This window comes from Furipterus horrens, unplaced genomic scaffold (assembly GCF_987537825.1).
Source record: "Furipterus horrens unplaced genomic scaffold, mFurHor1.1.pri manual_scaffold_3, whole genome shotgun sequence".
In the NCBI taxonomy this organism is placed as follows: domain Eukaryota; kingdom Metazoa; phylum Chordata; class Mammalia; order Chiroptera; family Furipteridae; genus Furipterus; species Furipterus horrens.
This window is the reverse complement of record NW_028327173.1, coordinates 136,621,011-136,635,973: the sequence shown is the minus strand read 5'-3', so window position 1 is coordinate 136,635,973 and position 14,963 is coordinate 136,621,011. Positions and strand designations below refer to the sequence as shown.

Here is a 14,963-nt window from a genome sequence, read left to right as displayed (position 1 = left end):
CAGAGTTTTCCTTCTCTGATGTGCCCTGACTGGAAGATCGAACCAGCGACACTTAGCTCGCAGGCCGATGCTCAATCCACTGAGCCAAACCAGCCAGTCAGATAGCAAGGTACTGAATGGTTAACTAGATTCTGTGTTCCCTTGAGGGTGGTTACACCTTCAAGAGTCTCGAAAAGAAGATTACTTATGGTATTTCAAAGGTGTGTTGACCTAGAACATTGGACAGGGCTTACTTAAAAACCTTTACCAAAGAAGTTATAAGCCTGGGGCATGACAACCCACCATGACCTGCTCAGTTAGGAATTCATGATCAGATCTCCCTGTGAGGTTATTTTCAGTCGCTGCACTTGTTCATATCCCCTTTTACATCTACAAAACACAAAAAATAGACTCTATGTATGACCTAATTTGGCAATAATATCGAAAATCTAATTTAAGGCCGTTTGTGAACCTTAGGCCTTGGGCGGGTAGATAACTCCCCTCTCCACATTCCACAGGCCCACAGGCATTTCCCCGTGTGGGAAGGAGGTGAGCATACCTGCTTTGACTGGTGTTCTGAGAACACCACCCCTTTCCTCCCTATTGCCTGGACACCTATGAAAAACCCTCTGCACCCTGGCTGGTGTGGCTCAGTGGATTGAGTATCAGCCTGTTCGATTCCCAGTCAGGGCAAAGGCCTGGGTGGCAGACTGTTCCCCAGCTGGGGACGTGCCAGAGACAATCGGTCAAAGTTTCTCTTTCTCCCTCCCTTCTCCTCTGTCTAAAAATAAATAAGTAAAATCTTTTCCAAAAGTCAGAAATCTCTGAAAGGAAGGATGGAAGGAAGGAAGAAAAAAACCCTCTTCAGAGGCGAGGGAGTGGGTTAGGGAGAGATTCTGAGAAGAATATGAGGATGGACAATATTGGTTCTGGACTTGGCTAATGAAAGGAGTACAGACCTGGGCATGGGGCTGGGAATCCTGATCAGACTCAGGCACTCTTAGGATGGTAGAGGAACTTTTAAATTTCCAGATGCATCTGAAGGGAGAGTTCCCCCATCCCAGCTCCAGCCTGGTCCAACAGACCCCAGCCCTGGGAGGCCTGGCTACCTGGAACACATACACTGAGGGGGTGACTCCATGCTCTCTGCCCAGGGGACTGCCAAGGTGAACACTCTGACTGGCACATTGGAAATAGATGGAGGCCAGAAAAGGCTAAGCAGGAATGAAGCTCCAGGACCAGGCAAAATGGTTGTCTGGGAGGTGGGCAATGGCCTCCATCCTTGGGGAAACATAGGTATGGGCAGCAGAGTGCAAATCTGCAGGAAAATAAGACTGCCTCTGTGCAGAGACAGCCAGACTTGGAAGTGAATCCTGGTTTATAAGCTGTGTGATCGTGGTCAAGTTGTATAACATCTCTGAGTCTCAGCTGCTTATCTGTAACAGTGGCTTTGGTGAAGCGTAAGTATATGTAAAGTGCCCTGCATCGTGGTGATTCCCCTCCTGGCTTTTCCTCTTCACCTTGGCTCTCCCCACAACTTGAGCTTTTGTGAAAGATGAAAGGGTTTTTTGCTCAGGGCAGGAAGAGCCTCTTCCCTTGTCTTGTACCTCACCTTACCTTCTCTTTTACAGAGGTTTAAGGTGAATCTAACTTGTTCAGAGAGAGCTGTGGCCTCCAAGTTAGGTAGAGAAAGCCCAGGCTGGGTGGACAGCTAAGACCCTGGGAGGCAGCCTTAGGCAGCCAGGCCCTCAGCTTTGAGACCTGCCCTTGTTATATTCAGAGGAAGAAAGGAAGGATCCCCTCCATCTGACTTTCTGGGTCTCAGTCTTCTCTCCGCTTTCCAGCAGGGACAACCTGCTGGTATCTCTCCCTCATCCCACCCTATGACTTCCTTGACCTGTTCTTATTCCTCCTGCTACTCGGAACTTTTCAGGTGCTTGTGAATTTCTCCAATCTTCTTCCTTTGGATCCCTCAGCATCCAGATTGCCTGGGTTCTAATCCTGGTTCCAACACTAGCTAGTGACTTTGGCAAGCTACATGACCTCTTGGAGCCTCTGGTTTTCTGTCTATAAAGTGGGGTAAGAATGGAACTCACGATGTATAAACGTTGGATAAAAGCAACTATTATTGTTATTTGATATCAGCCCTGGGTTGGGAAGAGCAGAATATCAAGGACACAGTGCCTGTGTTCGGGAAACTCACGTCACTGCACTCGTGCTTGAATCCAGTCGGTACTTCCCCACTGACCTTGGAATAAAATTCAAATGCCCCACAACAGTACCTATGTGATCTGGTCCCTGCCTACCGCTTCCACATCATCACATCTCACTCTCCCCCATATGCTTTGTTTTCCATCCACAGTGTCTTTTCTGTTTCTCAAATACACCCATCTGTTTCCCACCTCTAGGGCTCCGCATGTCCTGCTCCTTCTGCCTGGACCGCTCATCCTCAGAGAGGCCTTCCCCAGCTTTCTAAGTTAAAGCAACCCCATGCCCCCATAACTTCCTATCTCATAATTATTATCAGAAAATTATCTGTTTCCTTATTTATCATCTGTGTCCTCCTAAGATGGAAGTTTCGTGAGACAGGAACCTTATCTGGCTTGTCCTCTTCTACATTCCTACTGTTTAAAATAGTGCCTGGTGTAAAGTACAATAAGTGCTCAATAAATACTTGGTGAATGGATAAATGAACAGGGGCAGCCCTGACTGTAGGACAGAGCTGAGTAAGCCAGGGTCTTCTTGCTCTAGGGGGGTACCAGCACCCAGCTGGAGAGGGAGTTGTGGGCCTTCTTGTCTTGTGTAATCCGATTCTCTGTGTGTCTCCCAGGCCAGACGGGGTTCTCTTTGAAGGCTGGCTCCTGAGCCTAAGCATCTTTGTAACTAAAGGTGACACTACAAATAATTAGCAACTGGTACCATTATCACCTGTCAATCAGTACATGAAGCAGTGTTCTGGAGGCCCTATCTGAGCCAGGCTTTTAGTTGCAGGACACAGGCAGGCTGTAATAGGTACCGGTGCTCCTGGGCTGAGGATATCATCTACTTACTAGCAGGGGCAGAGGTGCTCCAGCATTTTAACCACCAGTGGCCCTGCCTCACATCAGGTGAGTGGAGATGAGCTTCTGCTGAGTCCTGTTGTTTCAGCACTATTCCAGGAGCTGAGGTCCAGAGCAGCTAAGCTGGTTGGCACTTTTGCAGCCATCCAGGTTAACCCCCACCTTCACCCCCAATACACATATATGTCTACAAATAAGGAGAAAGGACCAGAGAGGGCCCAAGGTCAAGAGCTGATCAGATGTAGGGTCAGCACTTTAAGGCAGCAGGTGAAGATTTGAATATCTTTCTGAGAAAGAGCAGGACAGCCACATTCCATCTTTCTGCAAGCCCCAGGAGCCTTTTCTGGCCAAGGGCCACATCTTCTCTGCCCTTTCCAGCTAGGTGCTGATCTCTCTTCCCAGGAGTACAGGGTGGGTCTCCCAGCGGGTTTCCTCTGACTGCCAGGTCAGGCCCAGACAGGTGAGAACACACTGGAAGGCATCCTTGATAGCAGGTGCTGGTTGAACTTTTCTTTGCTCCCACCTCCAGCATTCTCCCCATTACTACACCCATCTCCCCACATCCCCAAGGATTCCCTGGAAGCTGAAGTGACTCAGGGATTCCAAAACTAGTCACCCCAGGAGGAAAGCCCTCTGGAAAATGTTTCTCATGGCAGGGAGTTACCCTAAGGAGTCCCACAGAGATGCTGCTGAGATAAGAGCAGAGGCTGAGCAAAGGGGCGGGGCAGAGGTGTGTGGCTCAGAGCACACATTCTCTGTCAGGCCTGATCATCCCTAGGGGAGACTGTGTGTGTGGAGGGGCCCTCCCTCTGACTTTCAGGGATTTCCTCAGAGAAGGTCCTGCTACAGAGGAAGGGGGTCACCCCAAAGGGCTCTTCAGAAGGTCAATGTCCTGGGCAAAATATGTGTTTTTTTTTTTTTTTTTTTTTTTTTTTTGCAACATCAGCAAGTAGTAAGTAGCTAGGATCACTTTCAGCTCTTTTGACCAGGGCAAGGGATGGAGGTTGAGGGGTTGGGCAAGATCAGGAGGTCTGGGCCAATGTCAGGCTTTGGAGCTTTGATTGGTTTGGGGGAGACCCGTAGGGATTCAGGTCTTCTGAAGAGCACTGCCCTCACAGAGCCTTTTCTGGGGTTGGAGGTTGCTCAGGAACATCGAGAGCTGCCCTAGGGGCCTCGTGCCAGACCCAATAGCAGTGAGGAGCAGTGGATCCCACTCAGCAGGGCTCAATGCCCGAGTGGGCAGGAATGGCCTGTGGCCTTGGGGCAGGTTTAGGTGAGATCTGTCCCACCTCAAGTCCAGGTGAGTAGAAAAGCATCTATGTGTGGACTTCCCTTCCGTTTGCAGCCAACCAGGGGCAGCATGGTGTGGCACCTTCGTGCCAGGAGCTTAGATTTGGAGTTGGTTAGGGCTGGAGTGGAAAACCACCTCTGCCCCTTCCCGTGTGACCTTGAGAAGGTTACTAAATTTCTTTAGGTCTCCGTTTCCTCATCTGAATATGAGATAATAGGGGTAATAGTTTCCACCTCATGCTTTTATTGGAAGATAAAATGAGCCAATGCACGTACAGGCCTTGGCACCATCCTGGCACATGACACACAGAGCTGAGAGGCCAACAGAGTGTGGAAGCGAGAGTGTCTGGGACCACACAGGTGAAGAGGGAACAGTGGGAGCCAGGTGATAGGTTCCTGACTCAGTTCTCTCCTAAGGGCCCCTGCTCTCCCAAGGGCCCCTGCTCTCCCAGCTGCCACTTGTTTGCCTGGAGCCCTACCTGCCCCTGCCACCCCACCCCCATTCCCTTTCAAGGCCCTCCCCAGAGCAGCTTCTCCCAATCCCCCAGACTGCCCCCTGACCTCATTCCTACTGTGCTTTAGCACTGCTTTGCCCTAGGGCAGCAATTTTCAGCTGGTGTGCGGAAACACATTGGTGAGCCACAAACATGCAATACCTGATTGTTTAGTCAGGGGCACTGACCTTTCTTCCCTTAGATTGTCAAATTAAAAAATGAAAACAGCCAACACAAAAATAATGGTCTGCTGTGAATGAATCAAAATTATATCTATTTTCTTGTCAGACTGGCAAAAAATATAATATAGTTTTTGGTGTGCCGCAGAATTTTAGTAATTTGTTTATGTGTGCCATGAGATGAAAAGGTTTGAAAATCGCTGTCCTAAAGCATTTGAAGGATTCCTCCTCCCTCTACAGTTGAAGTTATTCCTTGTTCTTTGTTTATTTCCTGCGTCCTTGGTTACAAGAGAAGTATTTTCTAAGGGAAAGCACATGCAAATCAGGAAACATCATTCTAGAGACAATGTCAATATATGGTGTGTCAATATAAGGGTGGGGGGGTAGTGGGTGTGGGGTTTGAGGGGGGTCAGTGGGCAAAGATGAGAAAAAAGGCCTGGAGGGAAGTAGGCTCTGGCCTGCTCTCAGCACAGTGCCTCTCAGGCTGGGTGGTCCCTGGCTGATGTGTGTCTTTGGGGTCAGCCCCAGCTTGAACCATTGTGAACACAATTGCGCCCCCTACCATAGCCCCAGCCAACAATAGCCCATGCAGCTGGGGACTCTGAGGCTGGGTGGGCTCATCTCATGGCCTGAGAGCAGCAACTCCCCTACCAAGACCTTATCCCCCAAGGCCCTGTGAGTGGGGGTGGGGGCAGACTGGTCCCTGGAACCGGGACCTCTTGTTGGGATTTAGATTAGGCAGTTACCAGGCCCCTCCTCTTCTTGGCTTTACCTTCTCATTTGTGCAATGGGAACAGTCACCCACAACTTCTTCCATTAGACCTTATATATCCAGCCAACAAACTGATGGGATGCGGGTGGTCCTGTGGGGTCAGGGAAAGGGCAGGGATGGGGGTTTGGGGGGCCACTGGAGAGGGTGAGGGTAAGTTAGGAAGCGGGTGATGGACAATGGGGAGAAGTCATAGATGAGGAGGGTCATAGGAGTTGGGGTCATTGAAGATGAGGGAGGGGACAGAGAACAGAAGGGTTGATAGTCATAGGAGGTAGAGTGGAAATGTTCACTATGGTAGGTGATTAGGAGGACTTCTGAGAAGAAGGAATGGTGGAGACAAGAGGCTAAGTGGGAGCAGGAGAGACCATGAAAATGAAGCCTCTGGAAGAGAGGCCAGATGATGTTCCCTAATTTTGGCTGCTACCAAGCCAATCAGAGAAATTCCCATAATGCCAGTTGTCAAAGTCTCAGAAGAGCAGAGTACTATTGCTTTGACTCCATGCAAAGAACAAAGTTTACCCAATTGTTTTCCATGCTTACAACAATGTTTATCACAACTTCCATGAGTATAGTATTTTAAGCAGCTTTGGAAACACTGTCAGGTTTTCTTTGGTTTTGTTTTGTTTTTTAATCTCAGGTTACTCCCTCCAAAAGGTAGTGGAAATAAATTTGAATAAACAAAACAGGTTTGCTGAAAATAAAACCAGGACTCCTAAACTGCTCCAGCCAGCCTGCTTCCCACAGGGCCCTGCCTGTCAGCCTCTACAGCACCGCGCTGGTGAGCAGCATCTGGCATCCAGCATGTACCAGGTGAGTGTGCAGAGGCCCGGTGGGGACGGTGCCAAGTGGGAAAGCAGCAGGGATGTTGTTGGGGGTGGAGGGAGGTTGGGTTCCAAGGTTTGGGGCTGGGGATCAGGTGGAGCTAAAAACCAAGATCTAGGGAAACTGCTGGGAGAAGGGCACCCAGACTAGATGGGAGCAGTTGTCTTAGTGGTCTTTTCTTACAGGTGGCTGCCTTCTTAGCAATAGTCATGGGAGCCCACACCCTCTGTTTGCGGCTTCACAAGGATTACACCCGCTGGCCCAGCTGCTTCCCCAGCAAAGGACAGGACCCCACTGAAGAGTTGCTGAAGTTGAACACTGTGCCGATGCCTCCTTCAGAGACTAGTCTCGCACACTACCCAGTATCCTGCAGGGCCAGCGAAGATGGACCCCTCAACAGCAGGTCCATCTCCCCCTGGAGATATGAGTGAGTCTGTTGTTCCCTCCTGAATGCCTGCATACGTGCCAGGCAGGGTGTGTGTGAGGGGCCAAGGGGGTTCTACCCAATTCCAGCCTACCTGCCCCTTTTTATCTCAGAGAGGCCATCAAGGTTTGGGTGTTAGTCTGGGTCCTAGCTCTGACTCTTATTGGGCGGCCTTGGGCCAATTACTCAAGGTTTCAAAGCTCAGGCTATTTTTCATCTGTAAAATGAGATAATACCACATAGGCTAACATGCAGATCATATGACATAATGTACGCAAAATCTATATTTTGTACATAAAATGTTGGTTCTCTCCTTTTCTCCTCCTCCTCCTTCCTCCGTACAATGGCCATGCTTTTCTAATTAGAATATCAGGGAATCATGGTATGATATAGGCAAGAAGCATCCCAATACAAAATGTGTTGCCTTGGGATATGAGTGGGTTATAAATTTACCAGCATAAAAAAACCCTCCACGTGGGGTCTACTGGGTAGCTAGAGCATCAGGCTGCTTACCTTGGATCATGGGCAGTCTTAGTCTTTTACTCTGTGTGCCACACAAATATTGTAATTCTCTATTTGTGCCACGATGTGAAAAATATTAGGAAGAACTGAAATAGGGACAATGAAACAAAATGCTAAAAATTAGGTCTTAGGAATCCCAAACATATTTCTCCTGTTTTGTCTGCACAGGGTGTCTGTGTTCTCACTCCTCATAAGTCCAGTCTGGCTTAACCTTGGCTTTGGGGATGAATGGAGAAGTTCAGTAGGTAGGGAGGGGTTCAGTTCTGATTGAAACTAGATCCATTGTGGAGACCCCAGACACCATACTTTGAAGTGGTTTCCGAAGTCCGGCTGGATCCCTGGCTAAATGTGAAGGGTGGGAGCACTTTTGGGAAGGCTGGGAGTCAGGTGGCTAACTCTGCTGGGATCCAGATCCCTCATTGAGCCCCTGATAACCACGCAGGTGGTCTTCCCCAAAGTGGATTCTTTGCAACATTCATCCCACAAGCCGCTCCTTAGAAAAAAGTGTGGGTAAAGCTGCTCCAGCCCTGACTCCTTGTAGACTCACCAAGTGCTCAGCACATTTAAGTCTGCAAGAAGTCCGCAGACAAGAAACCATTAAGCTCATTTGGCCACAGAACCCTTCTCTCTCAAGGTACTCATAAGGGAACCCACTTTGGAAAATGCTGTGCTAGCTGAGCCCTAGATTCTGAGGGCTTATCTGCAGAGAGAATGGTCTTACAACTTAGCAGCTGTTTCCTGCTAGGCTTCTAGAGTCCTAGACCTGTGGAATGCCTATTTTTTTTGGACCACTACACCCTTTCAGAGTAAATCAGTCAGTCATCGTGCGCTCTAACATGTGCTTATACTACATGTACAGATGGTGTCTGGAGCAAGTGCAAGAAGTGGTTGACGGTGGCGCCCTCTGGGGAGTGGGACTGGTGGGGAGCTAGACTGCTAGTCTTCATTTTACACTTCTAATGTAAGACCAATTTTTACTATAATTAAAAACACCCTAAAAGGTAATAACAACTACAAAGAGAAATGTCATGCCAGAGCTCAGTGTGTGTTATCACAGAGCGGAGCTGGTCTGGCAGAGGCTCAGGCAGGAGCCTGCTGACCTTGTCCTGCCTCCTTTAGGGTTCCAGGACTAATAGGAACACCATGCTTCCATCCTGACCCTCACAGTGGGGGAAAATAAATCCCAGAGAGAAGGGGATGATTTGTTCAAAGTCACCCAGCAAGTGGGTGCCAGAACTAGGGCAAGAAGCCAGGCCTCCCGACAGCACGATTTCCTTTCTCTGGCATTTCCACCCACCTTGGGCCCTCCCCGCTTCTCGTCCAGACCGTGTCTGCCTGGCCAGCTTCCTTCCAGGGCCTGACTGACGAGTGTTACCCCCACAGGTTGGACAGGGACTTGAACCGGCTCCCGCAAGACCTCTACCATGCCCGTTGCTTATGTCCGCACTGCGTCAGCCTACAGACAGGCTCCCACATGGATCCCCTGGGCAACTCAGTGCTGCTCTACTACAACCAGACCGTCTTCTATCGCCGGCCATGCCCTGGTGAGCAGGGTGCGCATGATGGCTACTGCCTGGAACGCAGGCTCTACCGTGTCTCCCTGGCTTGTGTGTGCGTGCGGCCTCGTGTGATGGCCTAGCCGTGCTGCCCATGGCTGGTCCCCGGTTGGAACACTGGAACTGGGTGTATAACCATCTACCCTGGTGAGCCAGGACGCCCAAGAGCTCACCCCTCCAAGTCATCACCTGGAGCAGCAGGATCGTGGACAGGATGGGGACTTTAGAGGAAAACACACTTGCACTTTTTGGAATGGATGGGAAATGCAGGTGAAGCGAAGGGAGTAGCAGCTGCTGTGGCCACTGGAAGCTGGTACCCTGGTGTTTCCTCTCATAAAGGTCTTCAAAGCTCCGTTCATTCCTGGAGGCCGGGAGCCTGTCTCTTCCTTTCCTCCCACCCCCAGCTGTCCTTGTGAGCACAGGCACTTTCTTGATATTTTCCCCCTTGCCAACAGAGAGCCCTTCACTTCATTTATTTGTTTGTTCATTGGTTCATTCATTCATTCATTCACTCATCAAACACTCAGTGAGCATGTTACTAGTCTTCTGACATGGGTGACTCTGAGCATGGAGAGACGTATCCAAATAAATAATCTGTATGTAAAAGTGGTTTAATTCGTCTTTGGCATCCTGGTGCCTGCACATCTTGTGGTCTCCAGCCCAGTCCCTTCTCTTCCCCACGGTCAGCCCTCACCTACCACTCTCTCCAGAGTTTCTGCTGTCACCTCCCATCCTACTCCTTCTCTGGCTCCCCAGTCCACTCCTGAACACCAAGGTGGGGGTCAGGCCACCCTCCTGGCATCCTGGAGAGACAGAGGCCCATTGAGGCACTGCAGCAGGAACAGAGCACCCCCTTGTCCCCCCAACAATCTGCCTTTGTCCTTCATCTTGGCTGCTACAGCTGGGTCCTGGGGGTGCTGCTGGGCACACTCCAGCTCCCGCCCTCACCAAAAGGAAAAGGGAGAAAAGATGGGCCTAGGAAGAGGGTTAAGGTTAGGGGAGGGGACACAAACTTCTTCAGGCTCAGGCCCTTGGGGGTTCCTAGTCCAGCCTGTTTCTTGGCTCCACTTCCAGCGCCTCCTGGTCTCCACAGACCTCCTCCTCTTCCCCCTCCGCCCTGCTCCAAGTAAGGGGAGGGTTGGCCACTCCTCCCCAGCCCCTCCCCTCCCCATGTGCCTCCTGGGGGTTGGTGCAGGCACCAGCAGGGCAGCTGGGTGGAGGCTCATCTGGGCAGGCCTCCCCCACCCGGGCGGCTGTCTTCTCCTAGGACCCCCGCAGCAGGCCTGCACGCTTCATGTTCAGGTTTCTCAAAGTGCCTTCCTTCTTCTATCTGCTTCCCCATCCTACCAGGTTTCCGTCTTCCTTTTTCCCTTCCTGGGCTGCTGGCAGTGAGGGGCTGTGCCCTCTGGGCCTCCTGGAGATGCTCAGTGCTCTGGATCACCGGGACCGGCCCCCTGAAGAGGGGCCAGCTGCAGGGCTCCAGGGCTTTGCTGTGGACAAGACCTTCCTCTCCTCCCTGAAAGGCATCCTGCTGGAAACTGAGCTGGTAACAACAGCCACCCCAACCTGGCGCCTCCACGTCTCCCAGCCCTGGCCCCCCTGACCCTTCCACCACTCCCCTTCCCAGGCTTCCTGGGCACCCCTCCTACCCCCAGATGCCCCTCCTTCTTCTCCTCCCTGCCTTCCTGCTGCCTCTGCATCTGGAGTCAGTGACAGCAGGTCTCAGTTGGGGAAGCTAGGATTGAAGTTAGATAGGACAGCTTTCTGGGGCATTGAGGGAGTGCAAGACACAGGGACGGGGTGAGTGCACCACCTCCCTGTCTTTTCTGGGCTCTAAAATGGCCAATTCTTCGCATGTCCAAGAAGTCCAACTATCAAAAAGGGCAGACTTTGTGCAGCCCTGTTGTATCTGTTTCTGCTCCACGTGAACATCTGTTCACAGGAAAGGATCTTCCCCTGGTCCCTTAGCAAGGCCTTAGTGTAAAGGCAAGTCTTCTGCATGTATGCCATCCTATAGGGCCAGAGCTGCAGGGACCCCCAGAATCCACTGTGGAGCATTATCTTTTAAGCCTCATCTCTTGCCATGGAGTCACAGGCTCTGGACCTTGTTAGAGGAGTTTGAGGCATCCAGGAGGGGGGAAAGGATTATGGGGCATGGGCTGCCTCCTGGGGCACAGGGCTGGTGCAGGCATGACTCCAGGGGCTGCGTTCACATGGTGTTCTGTACCCCAGCAGGACACCAAACTGCCAGGGCTGCTGGGATGCGGGGCAGGAGGCGGCTGGTCAACCCCAAATTAAAAGATTCGAATCCTCCTGGGCTGGCAGAGGTGGGAGGCTGGAGACTGCCCCTGGGCAAAAGCCCTGGAATGTGATTCCTGCTACCAGGAATGGGGAGACCTCCAAGGGCAGGTGCTGGGGACCAGCCTATGGGAGCTCCTGAGGAGACGGAAGCCAAGGCCAGGCCAGGCCAGTGTCTCCTTCCTGGTAAGTCCACACACTTGGTCCTACAGGCCCTGACCTTCATCATCTTCATCTGCTTCACGGCCTCCATCTCCGCATACATGGCCGCGGCGCTGCTGGAGTTCTTTATCACCCTCGCCTTCCTCTTCCTCTATGCCACCCAGTACTACCAGCGTTTTGATCGGCTGAACTGGCCCTGTCTGGTGAGGGACCCCACCTCCCCCATCCCATTCTGGTCCATTTCTTCTCCTTTGAATCTGGGGGTCTCCTTTTCCTCTTCCAGCCTCTCTCCTTTTCTTGGGTCCCTCAATCCCAGCTGGGCTTTGCCCCATTCTGTACCCTGTACTTAAAAACTGCTTTGACCTGCACTGATTCACAGCTGCTGGGTCACTGACAATGAGGACTTACATCCTTTAGATTTGTTCTCCCACTCGTTAAAGGCCCAGCCCCAGCCCTGCCCAGCCCTCCCATGGGCTGGCATCCCCTAGCCCTGCCCCTTGGCCCCAGCTGCTGAGCCTGGGTCAGCCGCACCCAGACCCCTGGCTTTCTCTCCTGGTCACACTGCATTCACCTGCATCCCTTCCCTGGAGAGTGTGTGAGCGCCCTCCCTCTTTTCTCTCTTAATGCTTTATGTAGTGTCCAAGGATACATTATGCAGGCACTGAGGGCCAAGTGCTGACTAGCCTGGAAAAGTGCATGGGGTACCCCTGCCCTCTGACTTCCCTTTGACCTGGAATCTTGCCCTCCCCCCACCCCCAGGACTTCCTCCGCTGTGTCAGTGCCATCATCATCTTCCTAGTGGTCTCCTTTGCAGCTGTGACCTCCCGAGATGGAGCTGCTATTGCTGCTTTTGTGAGTCTAGCCCCCCCCCCCCCCCCAGCTCATCAGTTCCCTACGAACCTGCTGCTACCCACTTCCTGTGCCTCCTCCACCCAGGGCCAAGCCAGTGCCTGGGGCTCTGGCCCACCCTTTGCCCCGAGCCACCCACCTCCCTGGCCTTTGTGGTGACATCCCCACTCCTGCATCACAGGTTTTTGGCATCATCCTGGTTTCTGTCTTTGCCTATGATGCCTTCAAGATCTACCGGACTGAGATCATGCCCAGGGCCACCGAGGGTGAGTGCCTGTGCTCGGGAAGAGGAGATCCTTCTCCATCCCTTGCCCCAGTGGCCCCAGCCTGACGTGTACTTCCCTGCCTGGCTCCATCTTCACAGGGGACCAGCAGTGACCCAGGGCTACAGCCAGACCAAGGGGACAGGGGAACCCAGGCACATCTCTCTTGGATTCACTAGCCTCTCGCCCACTGTCCCCTGCCCCAGATCTACAGAGATGGAGATTGGTCTGAGAAGTCACAGGGACTTCTTTTGTGGGCCTGGTGCTCTAAGATCTGGCTCCTGATGAAGCCGGACTGAAGAGGGGTGTTATGGAGGGAGGACCGGGCAGGAAAAAGCTGGTCATTTCCAAATTAAAAGATTCGAATCCTACTGGTCAGTATTTTTCTTCCCTAGGAATTAAGCATATCAGGACTTCAAGGAGTGTTCAAGGAAATGTTGCCTGGAGTAGGTCATGGTCCTTCTCTGGGACCATGTCTCAGCAATGAGAAAGTGGGGGGCTAGACTGAAGATGCTAAAGACATGCTCAACACAAAATTTTCATGCCGCAGCTCTCTGTGTACAAGGCGACTGGGTAGTGTGTCTGGTGGCGGGGCACCTGGAGTTCTGGCTCCGAGAAGGAACAGCCTTCCCAATGTGAGTGCCCACCTGCCACTCCTGTGCACACAGATTTGTTAGTGGGTTTGAGGCTAGGTGCTTACCGAGGGTGTGTGTAGAGCTCCCCCTTGTGGTGTGGGGAAGACTTGGTCTGTAAGCAACTGGGAAGAGGTCAGCCTGTGGCATCAGAAGAGGGCAGAGGTTCCCAAAAGCAGGCACTAGAAGAGCCCTTAAATATCAGCCCTCATTCCACATAAGAGAAAACGGGTCAGTTAGGGGAAGTGCCATCCTTATTCGTGACAGGGCTGGGACTAGAACTCAGTGCTCCTAACACCTTAACTGGTGTTTTGGATACTGTACAGAGATCCCTTGTACTGGCTCAGAAAACATGGCCCAACCTCATCTCCAGCTCCCTCCATCAGTGAGCCCATTTTCCCAGCTTACCAGCACCCAGCAAACATTTCCTGTGCATTTCCTGTGTGCAGACCCTGTGCTGGGCCCCTGGGATTCAGAGGTGACAGACGGGGGAGGAGGCAGGCTATGATGAAAGGAGGTTATGATTCTCCACCATGAATGATATGGGAAAGCTTTGCTTGTGGGGTGGGGGGGTTGGGGGAGGAGGGTTGGAGCAGGCACTGCCAAAGCCTAGAATCAGCTCTGCAGGGCCCATGACAGTCCAGTGCAGCCAGGTGGTCCTGCCCAGCCCCGCAGAACGCAGCGTGACCTAGCTCAGCAGCTCATCCAAGATGACTTGCTACCTCCTCTCTCTAATGCTTGTTTGCTCCTGTCCTGAAATGCTTTCCTTCTTCTGAGGTGCTCCTTCCAGATGTAGGCCCCAGCCCCTAAGCCCTGCCTGAACCCTGGGACTCTAGTAGAGGTACTTTGCTCCTCTTGGTGATAACCATAGGTCTCTTGGTCAGATTTCTCTGGCTTCCTGCTTCTTGTTCTCCTAGCCTCATGTCCTGGTTCCTCACCGGAGTTGGAACCAGCTTTTCTGTGTTCCTCTGGTCTCCGCTCACAGCTGTCAGGGCTTTATGCACAACCCGTTCTGAAGACTGGTGGCTGACCTTCGAGGGGCAGGGTCATGGCCTCAGAGGAGGGCTAGAAGGGGCTTAGCCAGGGGCATCCAGGAGAGGGGGTGAGAGGGTGGTCAGGAGAGCCTGACTGTAAAGCCCAGCAGGGGGCAGAGATTTGCTCGGAGCAGAATGAGTAGGACCAGCCCTGTCCCCTGAGCAGCAGGGTGGCTCAGATGAGACGGCCCCTAATGGGATCTCAGAGGGAGCATAAGTGCCACCCATGGTGTGTGTACCTGCACGTGCATCCGTGCTCACTTGTGTCTGTGAAAGAGGTCAAAGTCAGACAAGCAGTGCCCAAGTTTTGGCCACACGGTGTATTGGTTTGGATTCAGTGTCTGCTGGCCTAGAGCCTCAGGCTGCCCTCATGGTGAGGAGCTGAGCCACAGAGGCTGGGGGCAGTCCTCAGTCCCAGCTGACTGTCCCTGGGGATGATGGGGAGGAGGACTCCTTCTGGGTTACTTCTAAGGGGCTGCTGAGCACAGTGGATTGCGTCCCACCTCTTTATCTGCATCTGCATCCCCGGCCAGCTCTGCACCTCTCCTGGCATTGGTGGGACATTCATGTTGGGAGAAATGGGTGTTTCAGGGCAGTTTTAACCCTTGTGGCCTCAGAGGTGGGATAG

General features: G+C 52.2%; 2 protein-coding genes across 2 annotated transcripts; both read left to right on the top strand.

Moving 5' to 3' along the window:
- Window positions 1-6,532: 6,532 nt before the first annotated feature.
- IL25 (interleukin 25) lies at window positions 6,533-9,626 on the top strand. Its single transcript, XM_090271887.1, has 3 exons — window positions 6,533-6,583; window positions 6,781-7,022; window positions 8,925-9,626. Exons 1-3 carry the CDS (start codon window positions 6,575-6,577, stop codon window positions 9,178-9,180), a joined length of 507 nt encoding a protein of 168 aa, XP_090128013.1. The 5' UTR covers window positions 6,533-6,574; the 3' UTR covers window positions 9,181-9,626.
- Window positions 9,627-10,282: 656 nt separating this feature from the next.
- Window positions 10,283-13,040, top strand: CMTM5 (CKLF like MARVEL transmembrane domain containing 5). The gene is made up of 5 exons (XM_090271886.1): window positions 10,283-10,643; window positions 11,608-11,760; window positions 12,317-12,409; window positions 12,588-12,672; window positions 12,771-13,040. Exons 1-5 carry the CDS (start codon window positions 10,392-10,394, stop codon window positions 12,782-12,784), a joined length of 597 nt encoding a protein of 198 aa, XP_090128012.1. The 5' UTR covers window positions 10,283-10,391; the 3' UTR covers window positions 12,785-13,040.
- The last annotated feature ends 1,923 nt before the right edge of the window (window positions 13,041-14,963 follow it).